At 56.1% G+C, this 14797-nt stretch overlaps 2 protein-coding genes across 2 annotated transcripts in view; one reads left to right on the plus strand and one right to left on the minus strand.

The window, feature by feature from the left end:
* Positions 1–26: 26 nt before the first annotated feature.
* On the plus strand, positions 27–1907 carry ATP5ME (ATP synthase membrane subunit e). The gene is made up of 4 exons (XM_045996884.1): positions 27–180; positions 618–672; positions 1262–1360; positions 1824–1907. Exons 1-4 carry the CDS (start codon positions 145–147, stop codon positions 1847–1849), a joined length of 216 nt encoding a protein of 71 aa, XP_045852840.1. The 5' UTR covers positions 27–144; the 3' UTR covers positions 1850–1907.
* Positions 1908–3818: 1911 nt separating this feature from the next.
* The window catches only part of PDE6B (phosphodiesterase 6B), a 33215-nt gene continuing 22236 nt past the window's right edge, over positions 3819–14797 (minus strand). Inside the window, exons 7-22 of the mRNA XM_045996885.1 lie at positions 13960–14026; positions 13727–13774; positions 12854–13003; positions 12481–12624; positions 11981–12046; positions 11438–11584; positions 10072–10179; positions 9623–9732; positions 9337–9424; positions 8924–9024; positions 8577–8684; positions 7964–8027; positions 7582–7656; positions 6342–6425; positions 4947–5103; positions 3819–3957 (exon numbers count right to left, since the gene is read on the minus strand). Of these exons, the coding sequence (XP_045852841.1) occupies positions 3896–3957; positions 4947–5103; positions 6342–6425; positions 7582–7656; positions 7964–8027; positions 8577–8684; positions 8924–9024; positions 9337–9424; positions 9623–9732; positions 10072–10179; positions 11438–11584; positions 11981–12046; positions 12481–12624; positions 12854–13003; positions 13727–13774; positions 13960–14026 (1579 nt within the window). The 3' untranslated portion in view covers positions 3819–3895. The remainder of the gene's footprint in view (positions 3958–4946; positions 5104–6341; positions 6426–7581; positions 7657–7963; positions 8028–8576; positions 8685–8923; positions 9025–9336; positions 9425–9622; positions 9733–10071; positions 10180–11437; positions 11585–11980; positions 12047–12480; positions 12625–12853; positions 13004–13726; positions 13775–13959; positions 14027–14797) is intronic.

Genomic DNA, 14797 nt, shown 5'->3' on the forward strand with positions numbered 1-14797 from the left:
CGTCCACCGGGGGGCGCAGTCCATGTCCTGGTCATCCCTGACGGCGCATGCGTTTGTCCTTGTAAGCTTTTATGCTTCCGCAGCTTTCCAGGCCTTGCAGCGTCCTCCGCGGATTGTGCTTCCGGCGTGAAGGTTACGGACAAGATGGTGCCGCCGGTGCAAGTCTCCCCGCTCATCAAGGTGAGTCAGGGTTTGTGGCCGTCGCCGGGTGCTCGGCTCCATGTGCGCGACCCCAAGGAACCCGGGACGCGCGCCACCGCGGGTGCGACACCCCCACTCCCCGCGCCCCCGGTCCCCGCGAGCTGGGAACCCCACCCCCGGCACCCGCGCTCCCGGGACTTTCTCCCTGCCCCCCGATCTCTTGGGCTTGGAACCAGCATCACGACTACCCCCCTCCGGGTCCCTACACTCCCGGGGCCCCCGCCCTGCGCCTCCGACCCCGCGGGCTGGGAACCCCCTCCCCGGGACCCGCGCCCTGCACCCCCCCGTCCCCGCGCTCCAGGGACTTCCGTCCTGCGCCCCGACCCCGCGGGATGGGAACCCCACCCCCGGGACCCGCGCCGCCGGGACCCGCGCCCTGCGTCCCGGCCCCGCCTTTGACCGACTTCTCTCCCCAGCTGGGCCGCTACTCCGCCCTGTTTCTCGGCGTGGCGTACGGAGCCAAGCGCTACAGTGAGTGACCGCGGCTGGCCATGCCGCTATCTCGGCGGACGGCAGGGGAAACCCTGGGGCTTCTCACAGCCGGGGGGTGGGGAGTGGGGGGGGGCTCTCCAGAGCGGTTTCCTAAACCCCAGCGAAGGGCAAGAAAGGGGGCAGGGTTGGGAGGCACTAGCCCCAGGAACCCGAGCGAGTTTGACCACGGAGCACTGCCGAGGCAGGTGTGTAGGTCGCTTTGCGATTAGCGCAGGGGGTCAGGACCCATAGTGCATTCTTATGTTGGGTACCTCGGGGAGCTGGAAAACAGCTAGTTCTTGTTGAAAACTGGGGTGCCAGGTGAGTGCTGGAGGAGTGTTGTGGTCAGATGCGAGTAGCCTCTGGTGGCCCAGATTGCTGAGCAGAGAAGGTCTGGTAAGGTGGCACGGCCCCTGCAGTTGCCCTCCTGGTTATGCACTCTGCTGAGCTCTAGTCAGGCCTTGACCCACGCCAGGAGAGAGGAGTGGGAAGCACACGGGTCAGGCATTCACAGGGCACTAAATTCCTTTAACGGGTTTCTGTGAAGACACTGAAAGTACCTCCCAATATTCACGCTTTCCTTACACAGGTTATCTGAAACCTCGGGCAGAAGAGGAGAGGAGGATAGCCGCTGAGGAGAAAAAGAAGGAGGATGAACGGAAACGGATTGAGAGAGAACTGGCAGAAGGTACTGCACTGAGTGTATCTCAAAGCTTGGTCCTTTGCCCGGGCTTTAGACACATACAGGTGCTGCTTCAGGCGAGCCCTGCAGTAGGGGTAGGAGCTGCTTCCTTTCTCCCAGCCCTGGCCAGCGGGTCCTCTGGGGGAGGGAGAGATGCAGCAGGGCTGTGGATGTGGGGGGACATGGTGACACCTTGCCTTGGGCGAGGCCCAGTTCTCTGGGCATTGGAGGGGAGTTGTTTGGGAATGTGCCACCCTCGGAGGCCCATAGAACTGGAACCAGGCATCGTCCCCCACTGACTGCCATGGCAGACTGCAGTCAGAGCGTGCAGGGACAAGAGTTGAGGCAGCACACGGCTGGGCTTCCACTGTAGCCAGATCCTGGCTTGTTGAGCACTGAACGTGCGAAGTGGTCCTTTTGGATCGCTTGAGTGTGTAATAACATTAATATTTTCCTTTGAACCTTTCAGCCCAAGATGACAGCATACTAAAGTGAGCCTGCCTTTCTCTGGAACGGTGTGGATGAATAAAGCTTTCTGTGTTGTTTGATGCTCTCCTGTACTGTTGCCAGTTGTCTGGTTTCCGGATTCAAGCTCGGCAGTTGTGCTTTGTGCTCCGTTTATGTTGGGGGTGGGGTGGGCTGGGGAGTGAGTTTCAGAAGAACTGACCTTCACAGACCCAGGGTGCAGTGCACAAACGGGGAGGGAACACAGAAATTCCCATCACCTGTTCTCTGAGGTGTCTGACAGGGGAGCCCCAAAGGGAGCAGTTTATCCCAGACACAGGCAGCGTGGGTGTTGCGGCTGCTGCTTGGTCTTCAGTGAGCTCTGGCTCAGACCCTTTGATGGACAGTACAAATGTGGGGTGGGAGGTGGCCTGATGCCCTTACTGATGGGACCTGGATCTCTCTCCCCTTGTCGGGAACCCTCCCCTTGACCCTAAGGAAGGCCTGTGACCTTTTGAGGACCAGGCTGGGGTGCTGCATAAAGCTCTGCAGGGGCCTTGGGCTCTTGCTGAACTGACGGCCAGGTTCTGCCCCTCTGACTCCTCGTGTTGGAATGGGGCCACTTCCCAGCCACAGGCCTGGCACAAATTTCGTTGGTAAAAAGAATTCTTTTGCAAATGGGGTGGGGGGTGGATGAGAAGCAGTGGATAAGCACTTGAAAGCCTTGGTTTTAGTTAAGTTGAAGGCTGAGTGAGCCCAGCTCAGTTCCTTCTGGAGTTGTTGGCTGGTGCCCTAATCATGGACTGTCATTGGGTGTCCCTGCTGAGATGGAAATTGTCTCCTTGCTGTGACTGCATGGCTGTTGGCGGGGGTGGGTGTCCCCCCTCTCCTTCCCGCCCAGGAGCTCAGGGCCTCGGGGTGGGCTTGCGTGGCACCCGAACTGGCTTTTCCACAGTCCGTCTAATCAGGCAGCTGAGAGGAGTTTACTGTGGGGTAAGGTGTCCAGTGTTGGGAATGAATGATTTGGAGCTCATGCGGTCAGGACCTGAAAAGTCCTTAACTTCTACCAGGTAAGTAGTACCCATTTCACATTGGAGTCATGCGTTTGGGTCTGGCTCTGCTGGTGCACAAACACTAAGGGAAACCTCACTAGTGTAGAACTTGGGCAGACCCCAGCTGTGGGAGGGTGCCCCCTTGACCTCAGTGCAGAGGGCTGTTTCAGGTGTTTTGCTCAGGTCACTCATGGCCTTGACCTTTGTGGCAGAACTTTCTCATGGGTTAGACTTGATGTGCCCTCCACCACAATTGCTGCTGTATTAAAGAAAAGGGCAAATTTTTTTTTTTTTAAATTCTAAATTTCTGGCCCTATTTGCCCCGGAACCATATAGGTAACAACATCTGTGTATCTTGTCTACCCATATACACATTACATGTGTGCCTGTGGACCCCCCCCCCCCCCAGTGCTTTCAGACACGCAGGTCACAGACCCTTTCCAAATGTCTGTCCGTGGTATTGCTGTATACCTAAAAGATGGATGAGTGTAAAGGATGCTAAAGTGTATTTATAGTTGACTTTATAAAAAAAATACTTTTTTTTAAAAGATTTTTTTTATTTAACAGAGAGAGAGAGGGGTCACAAGAGGTAGAGAGGCAGGCAGAGAGAGAGGGGAAAGCAGGCTTCCTGCTGAGCAGAGAGCCTAATGTTGGGCTCGATCCCATGATGCTGAGATCATGACCTGAGCCGAAGGCAGAGGCTTAACCCACTGAGCCACCCAGGTGCCCCCAAAAATCTTTTTTTTTTTTTTCAAAGATTTCATTTATTTGACATCACAAGTAGGCAGAGGCAGGCAGAGAGAAAGGGGGAGGCAGGCTCCCTGCTGAGCAGTCCCAGGACACTGAGATCATGACCTGAGCCGAAGGCAGAGGCTTAATCCACTGAGCCACCCAGGTGCCCCAATATAAAAACATAAATCTTAAAAAAATTAAAAATACCAAAAATGGTCATTTTCTTGGGCTTCCTAACCTCCTGTAGCAAATGGTTGGAGGTGGGGTCCCAGTGGGTGAACGGATTGGGTACCATTAGAACCCATGGACTAGCTCACAGGATGCAGCAGGTCGAAGACTTGGGTGCTGGGCCACCGTTGCAAATCTCTGTGCCTGCTGCAAGAGAGAGGAGGGTGAGGACTGTGTGCTGGCCCTGCCTCTCCTGCCCTGTGTCCTCTGCCAGCCCCCAGAGAGGGAGAGCAGAGTGTGGGACCTGTGGGCAGCCTGAGCCGATTAGCCTAGTCCGGGCTTAGCCTTTCTTAGCTCTCATGACACTTTCATTCCGGCGCCCCCACAGCCCCCAAAACTTGAAATGGGTTTCTTCCCGCAGGCAGGAAATAGCAAAAGTCCCAGGGCCACAGTGGCCACGCACAGGCAAATACCAAGGCAACAATGTCAGGGATTCTGTCTAGGCCCCGTGGTAACTCCTTATGATGAAGCCGCGTGAGCCACATTACCAAAACAGCAGGCAGGGTGGGGTTGAGTAGGGAAGGAAAGGCTCTGACACAGTACAGGGGGAGATGTCATGTACGCTTGACTCTTAGCTCCCGTGTTGTCTTTTTTAGGTCTTTTTTTTTTTTTTTTAAAGATTTTATTCATTTGAGAGTATGCGCGTGTGCGCACAAGCAAAGGGAGGCGCAGAGGAGCAAGCAGGCTCCCCGCTGAGTGCGGAGCCCACTGGGGAGGCTCCAGCCGGGACCCAGAGATCATGACCTGAGCTGGAGTCAGATGTGCGCCCTTAGGTCTTCTGTTTTCATGTCTGAGGGTAGTTGGAAGTGGAGGTAAATTTTCCTAAGTTAATTAGGAGGGAACTGCTGCCTGGAAGAAATAGCTGTTGAGAGTTCCCAATGTTTCACCTGGGCTTTCCTCCCTTTATAAAGGAAATAACATTCAAATAGTTACTTCTTTAGAGAAAATGAGAGTCCCTGGCAAGGAACAAGGAGATCCTGCAGTCAGGCCCAATCCTGAGGGATGGCTCCCTCTGCAGGGAGGAGCCTGAGCACACCAGCCCCAGCGCCATCTGCCACCTGCCCTTCTTGTTTAACCTCGTCCCTTCACACACTTCCATGTGGGAACTAACCAAACACCCGCCCTGTAGCCCAGACCTTTCTTGGCTGTTGTCTTTTCCTCCTGTTGCTGCTTCTGCTCTTCCAGGGCCTTGACTTTGGCTTCATACTCGTCAGCCAGGGCCTTCCACTCTTTCCTGTTGTTCTGCAGTCGGTCAAACATGGGCAGGATCTCTTCATGGAAACGGGAAAACTCCTGGACAGGAAGACAGGGAATCAAGTAGTTGGGTCACACCTCCTGAGTGTTCCTAAGCCGCTGGGGCAGGTGACCTCCCCATGTCTTGGCCCTTGATGGCACCAGCCTGTCCCCCACCACCCTGCTCTGCTCACCCAAGAGGAGAACTTGGGAGGGGACCTGTCTGAGGGAGAAGGGAAGGCCATTGAGATGTCACTTTCCCAGCAAAGCCCTGGAAACGGAGAAGAGAGGATTGGAAGGGCACAGGCGGTCTTAGTGGGGCGAGGACCCCAGGAATAGAGAATATCAATGGCAGAAGGGGAGTCCTTTGGCAGAGGGGGTGGGAAGACTCGAGCAGACATGCTGGTCTTGCAGCAGCCCCTTCTCTGGGCTCTTCTACACACATCACACACACACACACACACACACACACACACACACACACGGGCATGGAGTGTGTGGATGGACTTGGGGAAGGCAGTGGGAGGGGAGTGCTGCGGTGGGGCTGTGACCTGTGACTTTCAGGACTGGGATGTTCATCCTGATCCTGCCTTCCTTTGCAGCACTTAGAGTCCTGCTGAGGCGGCACCAAAGGGAGCTGAGCTTTCAGTAAGGGGAAGCCCAGGTGCTGTGGTGCGGCGTGGACTGGCCCAAGTAGGGCTGACTTCACTCAGAAGCAGACAACCTCCTCCTCACAGCCCCCAGGACCAGATGGAATGGAGCCCATGGACATGTCAGGCATCACTTGGGAGGGGTTCTGCAGTCAGACCCCCCCAACACACTCCCTGACCTCTGGGAGTCCTCTGGGCTGTGAGGTCACAGCACATGTCCTTGGCACAGTGTTCCCCGGTCACACAAGTGCAACATGTGTTTGCTGGGTGAGGCATTCCCAGCTGGGAGAGGTGGACCCATTGCTGTCCTCCTGGGTTCATAGGTACTGAACAGATGCACCCACAGATACGCTGCAGGCCACGATTGGGGGTGGCTAGATGGGGTCTGGGGAAGGGACATGAGAGGTGAGAACTTATGGTGAGAGGAGGATCTCCCGGAGAGTGGAGACTTGTGGGAAAACATGAAGAGCTTCTGAGGAACTGGTGAGGGGAAGGTGGGAAGGGACTCCTTGGGATGACACTGAGGATTTCAGATTTTAAGTGCAAGGATGAGGCGATAGGGGCTATGGCAGGCCAGGCCATCATGTGAACCCACACCAGTCCCCCCATTCTTGTGAACCCAGCCAGGCCCCACACCATCCTGCTCACCTTGTACACAAATGTGCACACAAAGTCGATGAAGCCAACCTGTAATTTGGGGAGCTCGGCTGCCTTGTTCCGGTCCATCATTGGCTGGTGGGGGGAGCAGAAAGACCTCTTCTGAGCCTGCAGGTCTCACTCAGCCCCACCCGGCTCAGATCAACATGTCCACAGAGACACAGATGAAGCAGTTTTCATGGAATGAGTGGAGCCTCTGGTCTTGGGGCTTAGCCTGCCTTGATAGATGCTGGCTCTTATAGGGGGACAGTCAGAATGCCCCTCCCCTTCTCTGAGTCATCTGGTAGTTCTACCATGAGTCCACCATGATGATCCCAGTTTCAGTTCCCTGGAGCCCCTTCCTCTCACTTTCTTGGGAGCTATCCATGGTGCTAACTGAAGACCTGGTTTGAGAGCCCTGCAGGGCGAAATCCAGAGGCCCTTGGACGGCTATCCTTGGTGTCCACATACTCCAGACCCCCTGGGCTGTCCCCTGCTAGTCTGTCCTTCATAGCTACCTACTGTCTGGAGCTCCATGTAGCAAGGGTGAGCCACACAGGAACTAGAGGCCTGCCTGGTCCCCAAGCAACTTGGCTGGTTGGTTAGGACACCCTTTCCTGCAGCCTGTCTCTGGCCCCAAAGCCTTCTTCACCCCACGATCAGGCAGCTCCACTGACTGGAATTGACTTGTAAGACAAACCCTCTTTCCATCTCTTCCAACTTCTGTTGGACAATGCTATGCTGTCCTCATCCCCTTGGATACTATGCAGGTTCCACTGTAGTCTAGCAGCATATTCCTAGCCCCACATTGCTGACCCAAAGATCTCAGCATCATCCATCTATCACGGTGAGGGCACCTGGACTCCTGCCACTGGACTTTTCTGGCACTGCACTCTCCCCACTTGAAGGCCTTCCTGGAGCAGCTCTCAGCCTGGCTGAGGCTCACTGTGGAGCTGCCTGGGCCGTTGAGGCCCTGGGTGATGGGCCATGTCCTGCCTTGACCACTTTTGACAATGACTTTCCATTTCTGCATGGGCATCACAGTTTTACCGAAACCCTATTTTTTTCTACTACTTTACCCAGATCCTGAGCCACCTAATTTATACTCAGCTCATGTCACATGACTGACCCCACAAAGTGAGACTGAGGTCCCAGCACCTCAGATCCCCAGGGGTTCCCTGTTTGCACCAAGCAAGACCTGAGGTTCCCAAAGACCACAGTGGGGTTAGAAGATTCTGGAAGTAACACTCACAATGGGCTGCTGATCCAGAACTGTCCTTTCCAAGTCACCCTGTTCCCAGAACTCAGCCGCCACCAGCAGAGCAACCTGGTGGGCAGGGGGTACATAAAAGGCAGTGATCTTGTGGAGTTCAACGCTTTGTCAGAAACTGACAAAGGGTCCTCAGTCTTCTTTGCCTCAGGCCCTCTGGGATCCTCAGTCCTCAGGCTGGGCCTACCGCCCAGTGAGCATGTTGGTGTGTGCCCACATGGCGGCCGTGAGTCCAGCCCCAGAGCAGGGGGGGCAGCCCTCAGTGCTACTTGCAAACAGAGGTTCTGTCCCCCCTCTCGGGCTTCCCCTAGATGCAATTGCAAGAGGCAATGACAAGAGGCTGGGGCTCTGCCTGAATTCTGACCTTGCTCTGGACTTCCCATGGCTTGGTGATGGCAGACAGGTCACATGCGGTCATCATCATGGCCCTGCAGGCAGATGAAGCTCCAGGTGTGCCCAGGCTGGCCTCCCTCCCTCCCTCCCTCCCTTCCGCCTCCGCCTCTGGGCACTCCTTCCATTAGTAGACCTCCTACTGTACACACACCCACTCCAACCCTAACCCTCATTCGTCACCTCCCCCTCCCCTTGCCTCCATAAACTAAAACCAACATGTCTTCACTGTGCAGCTCCCAGTGCCCATGATTTACACATTTCCTTGTTGGATCTCTGGGACGGGCCTGGAGGAGGACCATAGTTCTGAATCTCCACTTTGTAGATGCATCAGTGAAGGTTCATGAATAAGAATTATTGCCAAATGCACAAACTAAGGAAATGGACTGTCTGACCCCAATCCTGTACTGTCTCCCCTGAAAACGAGGAACAAGTAAGAGGCTTCATTTTGATGCTTCATCAAAGCTGTTTAGAGAAGAGCTGTTCTTGTGTATTATTCAGGGGCCTGGGGACTTCTCCTTTGGGGAGGGGGGGAAACGTGAGGGTTAGCCAGCATGGAGACGTCTCCTGCTGCCCCCACAGCTCACATGACTATCTCCTTCCGGGTCGTCTCCAGGGACAGGTACTCCACCCAGCTCTTCCTGTCCTCATAGTTCTTAGACTCATCCACAATCTTCTGGAACATCGTCCTCTTCCTGAGCACCAAGAACAGAGAGAGACAGTCGACCCCCACTGACTCACCCTATGCAGGACACCCCTCTCCTTCTTGATCCTAACCCCACCACCCTTCTAGGAGAGAAACTGAGGTAGACAGCTTAGGCCTTGTGGGGCCACTGTGCTGGCAAGGGTGTTCTAGGAGCTCCAGGTCCCTACCCTACCACCCCCACGACCCCCTAGGTTCTCATCCTGCCTCCCACAGGGCAGCTGCACCCACTTGAAATAGAGTGCCAAGTCCGTGGCGATGATGGCTATGTCCATGAGATGGATCACGTGCTCGTGCTGCCGCCGGTTCAGGTTCTGGTAGATGTTCAGGGACTGCAGGAAGGGTTAGGGTTCCCAGTCTGTCCCCTCCCCTCCCAGGAACCATCTATCTGACCCTACCCTCAGGTCGCAGATCCTGGGTACCAGACCTGCACCAGACCCACCACTGCCAGACACCTGAGCTTACCTCACCCTGCGGTGGGTGCATTTCCACGTTCAAACCCCACCCATCACTGCCAACCCTCCTCTAGCCCCTGGACAGAAGGCCCTGTGGAATCGTGGGCGCTGGGCCAGGGAGGGCCAGGGGTGCAGGTGACGGTCAGGCATAAATACGGAGAAATTCTGAGTGAGGAATGGGACACGAACCTCCTCGGAGAGCAGGAACTTCCCAAACTCCAGGTGATGCCTTTCCAAAATCGAGGAGCCATGGAGCTTGGCTAAGGGGTTCTGGGATCTGTTACAGAGGTTTTGTTAGAATCAGTTTGGCCAGAAGCCCCCACAGAGGCTGGTTGTGGCCTCTGGGCGCCCCTGCAGTTCCCTGCTGCCAGGGAAGGGGAACCCCCAACCCTCAGTGAGCTCCGGGCCAGCCCCTCCCTGGGCCACTGGACACATGCTCCCCCAGAGCACCCCGGGCGCCCAGCATGCTGCCTACTTCATCTGGTACAAGTTGTTGGTGCCGCGGTGGTCGATGTCGTGGCACAGGCCCGCGGTCACCATGGCGAAGGCCTCCAGGTCCGTGTAGTAACTCTTCAGCTTCCCAGTCTGAGGGTACAGGGCCCTACAGCTGCGCAGCTCCAGTGGCCTCCCCCGCCCTGCCCCGCTCTGCCCTCCCCTCCCCTCCCCTCTTCTCCCTGCTGCGGGGGACTGGGTGCAGGCAGGGTGGGGAGGAGTCAGGGCCTCATGCTGCTGCCTGCCTCAACCCAGGGGCCCTCCTGCACTCCTGGGGTGGGAGGTGCACCCCACCTCCTCCTTTCCTCTGCCTGCGAAGGCCCCCACCTTGCTCGCAGAGGAGCACCCCCCTCCAGCGCCTGCCCCTCACAGGCCTGACCCAATGGGATGGGGGCAAGGGCGGCCCCTGTCATGCCCATGCTGGACACGCACCATGAGTAGCGTGAACATGGTCTGGGCCACGTTGAAGCCGTGGCGCCAGTTGTGGTAGGTGATCCTCCGGTAACCTTTGCTCACGGAAAACAGAAACCGCACCAGGACCTAAGGGGAATCAGAGGAGCATGGGCTCTGAGCACGGTGCGGGAGTCCCCCCAACAGCCTGGTGTGAGAGTCCTTCCTGTCCCAGCCATTCGGTGCTGGCCCCTGACCACTCTCCTGGGTGGGACATCTGTGGGGTAGATGAGGGGTGGCGGGCAGCCTGAGGGGGGGGCGCCAGGAGGGGACAGGTGTCAAAGCTAAGAAGAGCTCCAGCTTGCAGGGGGCCTCCAACCTATTGCCCAGCCCCAAATTGGGAGACCCCAGGCCAGGGGTATGGAATGTTTTAGAAGAAAAGGTCTGTTTCAGGAGTGGTGTTTGAATGGCCCATGTGTGGGCTCATGGCATGGACATTGGAGAAATAAAATGGAGGCTAAGGGTCCAGAGATGAAGGGGCAGGCCCTGGGCATGTGAGCTTTCTCCTACAGGGCAGTTACCCCTGGACAACAGGATGCAGGCCAAAGGGGCCTCTTACTCAACCGCTGTGATTTTTGGTGCCAGAAAATCATTCTGAAATTTTAAAAAATTCTAGTAATCATTTCTCTGCTTTTTGCTTCTGCGTTTTCCTTTAGTATGTAGTAAAATTTCTTTTGAAAATGCCAGCGTGCTGCACCTTTTCTCAGGGGAGGCACGAGGAGGGACGGTTCCCTCACTTGCATGGTGGGGAAGCAGACACTCCCTGAGGTGTGAAGGTGGAGGCAGGACAGCGGTCAGGAAACTATCAGAAAGCAGCAGGACTCAGAGCAGAGCTGGAAGGGCCACCCCTCCACCCTGGGATGACCTTTGAGGGGTTCTCTACCTTCAAACTGTGCAGATGGCCTTTGCTTTCTGTAGCTCATGGGCTCCTGTTTCCTCTACATCCCATGCCCAAATCCCACTATTGCCTAATGATGCACTTAATGGTCAAATTGTTTGGAACAACCATTTACCAAACATTCCCTCCACCCATCTAACCGTTGATACATCCATTCAGTCATTTATGCTAGGCACAATTTCTGTAATGAACATGGCTTTCCCCAAACTCTCTATAGGACCTAAGACTTCTGACCACATCTCTCCCACCTCTTCGGGGATTTGGGACCCCTCAACCATGTCCGAATTCTGTCTCCCAGTGGATCTGGGACCCTTTGCCACAACCCCCCATATCCCAGTGGATCTGGGACCCTTTGCCACAACCCCCCATATCCCAGTGGATCTGGGACCCTCGCCACAACCCCCCACGTCCCAGTGGATCTGGACTCCTTTCCATGGCCTCCATGCCCACCTCCTGAGGGATCTGGAACTTTCGGACCACGCCCAGCTCGTAGTACATCTGGATGCCACATTTGACCAGCTCCAGCTCTGTGCACTCCAGATCAGAGAAGTGGAACTCATAGATGTCGAACTTGGTGGGCCCTGGCAACATCTCCTTCTGTGGGAGAGATTGTGGGGCTGAGGGAGGCAGGCTTTTCTCTTCCCCTCCCAGGATCCTTTGCGCAGCCTCAGATGTCCCAGGTTTGTGGTGACATCTGCCCTTCCAGCTGCTCTGGCCGGTGGCTGGCCACTCACAGGCCCCACCATGAGAACAGAGGTGTTGTCGGGGAAACAGGTGCAAAGACAGGCACATTAGGAGATCTCTCTCTCTCTCTCTCTCTCTCACACACACACACACACACACACACACACACACACACGGACCCAGGCATAGAGACATGCAGACAGCAGCAAACATCAGGTGACATGCTCAGGTCTCCTAGGAATAAGGAAGTCTTCTCCGACCCTCAGGCCCCTCCAGTCTCCACCTGAGGGGTGGGAGTCAGATTCTGACCAGGATTGTCCCCAGCTCATCCTCCTCACAGTCGGCAGGCTCCTTCCCCAGGCGTTCCCTTGTTGGCTAAGAGAGAAGACAGCTGTGTTGAGACAGAGTGAGTGTCAGCTATACCCCTCATAAGTATGGGACAGGGTGACAGCGTTGCCTACACCCCTCATGAGTGTGGGACAAGGTGACATCAGGCACAAGACAGGAGTCCCAGCTGGAGCTTCTAGCTTCGGAGAGAAGTGACAGTGGTTCCCATTTCCTGTGTGTCCCTCCTTGCCTCTGGCACTGTTCTAAGCTCTCCACATGGACAACAGGGGGAGTCCTCACACAGTCTGACCAATCTCTGCTCGCAGCTGAGGACGCAGGGGAGGGACTGGCCCTGGTTGTGCAGAGCACGTAGGACTCCAGGGCTAGCCTGGCCCTCTGACCACGGGATATGCCCCGACCGCAGGGATGCCCTGCCTCCCCCCTGGGCAGGAAAGGGGACCAGGGCCCGACAGGAATGGTACCAGGATCAGCTGGATTTCATCCTTGTCACATCTCACGTGGTACAGAACCATGTCCTGGGCGATGTCCTTGCGGTTCTCCAGCTTGTTCATCTTGTCGTAGGTGTCTGTGTTCAGCACCGACCAGCCCAGGAACTGCGTGAGGGACTGCGGACACGGCAGCTGTGTCACCACCCTGTGTCCTGGCACGTAGAGTGCCGCCCCAGTGCCCTGAGTGCTTTCAAGCATTCTCCAGGGCCCTCACAGCTCCTCTGGTCCCACTCTCCTCGGGCCTCATGCCTGCCAAAGCAGGTGATAGGAAGGGTCTCCACACGGCTGGGTCCCATGCCATCACACAGGCGTCCCTCCATGAGCTGCCCCTGTGACACGTGTTTACCTCCATGAGGACTTCATCCTGCTCGTCAAAAGGCTTCCCGTCTTTCCTGTTGTAGAATGTTGCAACCCCCACAATCTCCTCCTTTTTGTTGACGATGGGCATGGAGAGGACATTCTTGATGACCCACCCCGAGTCGTCCAGAGGACCTTCCTGCAGGGAGAGGTGTCCAGAGATGCCCGCTCCTCTGGGTCTGGCCCTGACTCAGGCCTGTCACCCAGCAAGCACCCATCTCATGTCTTCTGCCCTCAAACTGTGGTGACTGGGTTGCTCCTCCTGTCTGCTAACTCCCCCCATGTGTGAGAGCTCTATGTCCCTGGGTTTGTGTTGTGACTTCTCCCGCTAGACAGAACTGGGGCTCTATGCCCCCCCCAGGGCGGCTTCATGGTATGAATTCTGCGGGCATGGTATGAATCCTCTGCGGGCCCCCAGGATCCCCTGTCTTAGAAGGCTCCCACGCTCGATTGTCTTTGCCGCCATGATCTTAATGTTGATAATAATTGTTGAATTATTGCATTCCAGTCTTCTCGGCCCCACAAAATATGCTGCTGTTCCCATGTCACATTCCACTGACACCTGGCCAGTGAAAGGTGGGCAGTGGCCAGTTCCTGGAAGAGTCTTGGAAACCACTTGACTCTTGGCCTCCTCCAGAAAAGAGCCTGCTCTGGTCATGTCCCCAGAGGAGGACCCAAGGGGCAGACTTGAAAAGCCTGCCTACTCACAGACCTGTGCCTGGAAGTGTGTGTCTGCTGCAGTTAGCCCCCGAGATTGTGAGGTTGCTTCTTAAGGAGCAAAAACTAATTTGGTTCATTGTTTCTGAGCCACAATATGTTCTTCCCTAAATAGGCATACTTTCTCTAATAAATGAATAGATACCTGAAATTTGAACATTTCGTCGGCGGGGGCATTCATAATGTTACAAATCTGGAAGAGGATCAGGAAAACAATTTCACCTGAAGCAGCCCAATGTACGATAGGGTTCTAAAGACGACTATCCAGCCCGATGAGCTCTACGTAGGTGAGGCAGGGCAGCTGGGAGCTGGCAGGGGTGCACAGGCTGGCAGGAAGGGCCGGGGCGCCAGGCAAGGGCAGGGCCTCAGCAGACTCACAAAGCCACTTTCTGCCACGTAGGTTGGAAGACCACTGGCCAGGGCCCAGTGATCAGCTGGGGGTGTGCTGGGGGAGAGAGCAGAGGGTCAGACGGTGGGTGGGTTATTAGATGTGCATGTAGATTTTAGCAGAGTGTGTGTGTGTTAATGTTGATTCCCTTTTCTGAGCTCTGGGTGGGATGGGAAGGCTAGCAGGTTGTGGACTCAGGGGGAATAAGAGGAGGCCAGGGGTGTGGTTCGGGGGTGTCTGTACTGTTTTATCCTTCCTCTGCCTACGCTGAGACCCCTCACCCTGGAGGAGCCCTTTCCCCACTGGGGGCCCCACTCTTCAGTCCAGCCCCTGGAGCTCAGTGTCAGTTACCCGTCCTGCAGGCTTAGCGCCTGGATCCCAGTCCCTCGGTGGAACTTGCAGGATGGGGTTCTGACAGGCTTATGGGTCACATGGCCATGCAGCTATAGAGCGAAGAATGGCCAGCTCCTGTCCCCAGTGTCTCCAGTTTGGAGCCCTAACCTGCCCTCAGCCTAGCTGTGCTTCCCTGGAGTGGGCATCCCCTCCTACCTGCCCTATGGGGTGCCTTCTGGGGGCTCCACCTGCATGGGTGGGGTTCTGGATGAGCTAAGATGAGACCCTGAGGGACTCAAAGATCAGTTACTTCTGGCAGGACCACCTGGATAGCTCACCTGGGCCTCTGGAAGTCCACTCTGGATGTCCATGGTGCCTCCCTCCCCATCCCATTCTGCCTCGCCCTCCAGTATAAGGAGTAGCCCTGTGTGAGGGACCAGCCTGAGGCTGCTGAGCCACTGTGACAAATCTCCAAAGCCCACCCGGCCTGGGTCT

Source organism: Meles meles, chromosome 2 (genome assembly GCF_922984935.1).
Source record: "Meles meles chromosome 2, mMelMel3.1 paternal haplotype, whole genome shotgun sequence".
NCBI classification, from domain to species: Eukaryota; Metazoa; Chordata; class Mammalia; order Carnivora; family Mustelidae; genus Meles; species Meles meles.

Coding starts and splice junctions, on each gene's coding strand:
- ATP5ME (XM_045996884.1), top strand. CDS start 145: ATGGTGCCGCCGGTGCAAGTCTCCCCGCTCATCAAG. Junction 181..617: donor AAGTCTCCCCGCTCATCAAG/GTGAGTCAGGGT, acceptor TTCTCTCCCCAG/CTGGGCCGCTACTCCGCCCT. Junction 1,361..1,823: donor TGAGAGAGAACTGGCAGAAG/GTACTGCACTGA, acceptor TGAACCTTTCAG/CCCAAGATGACAGCATACTA.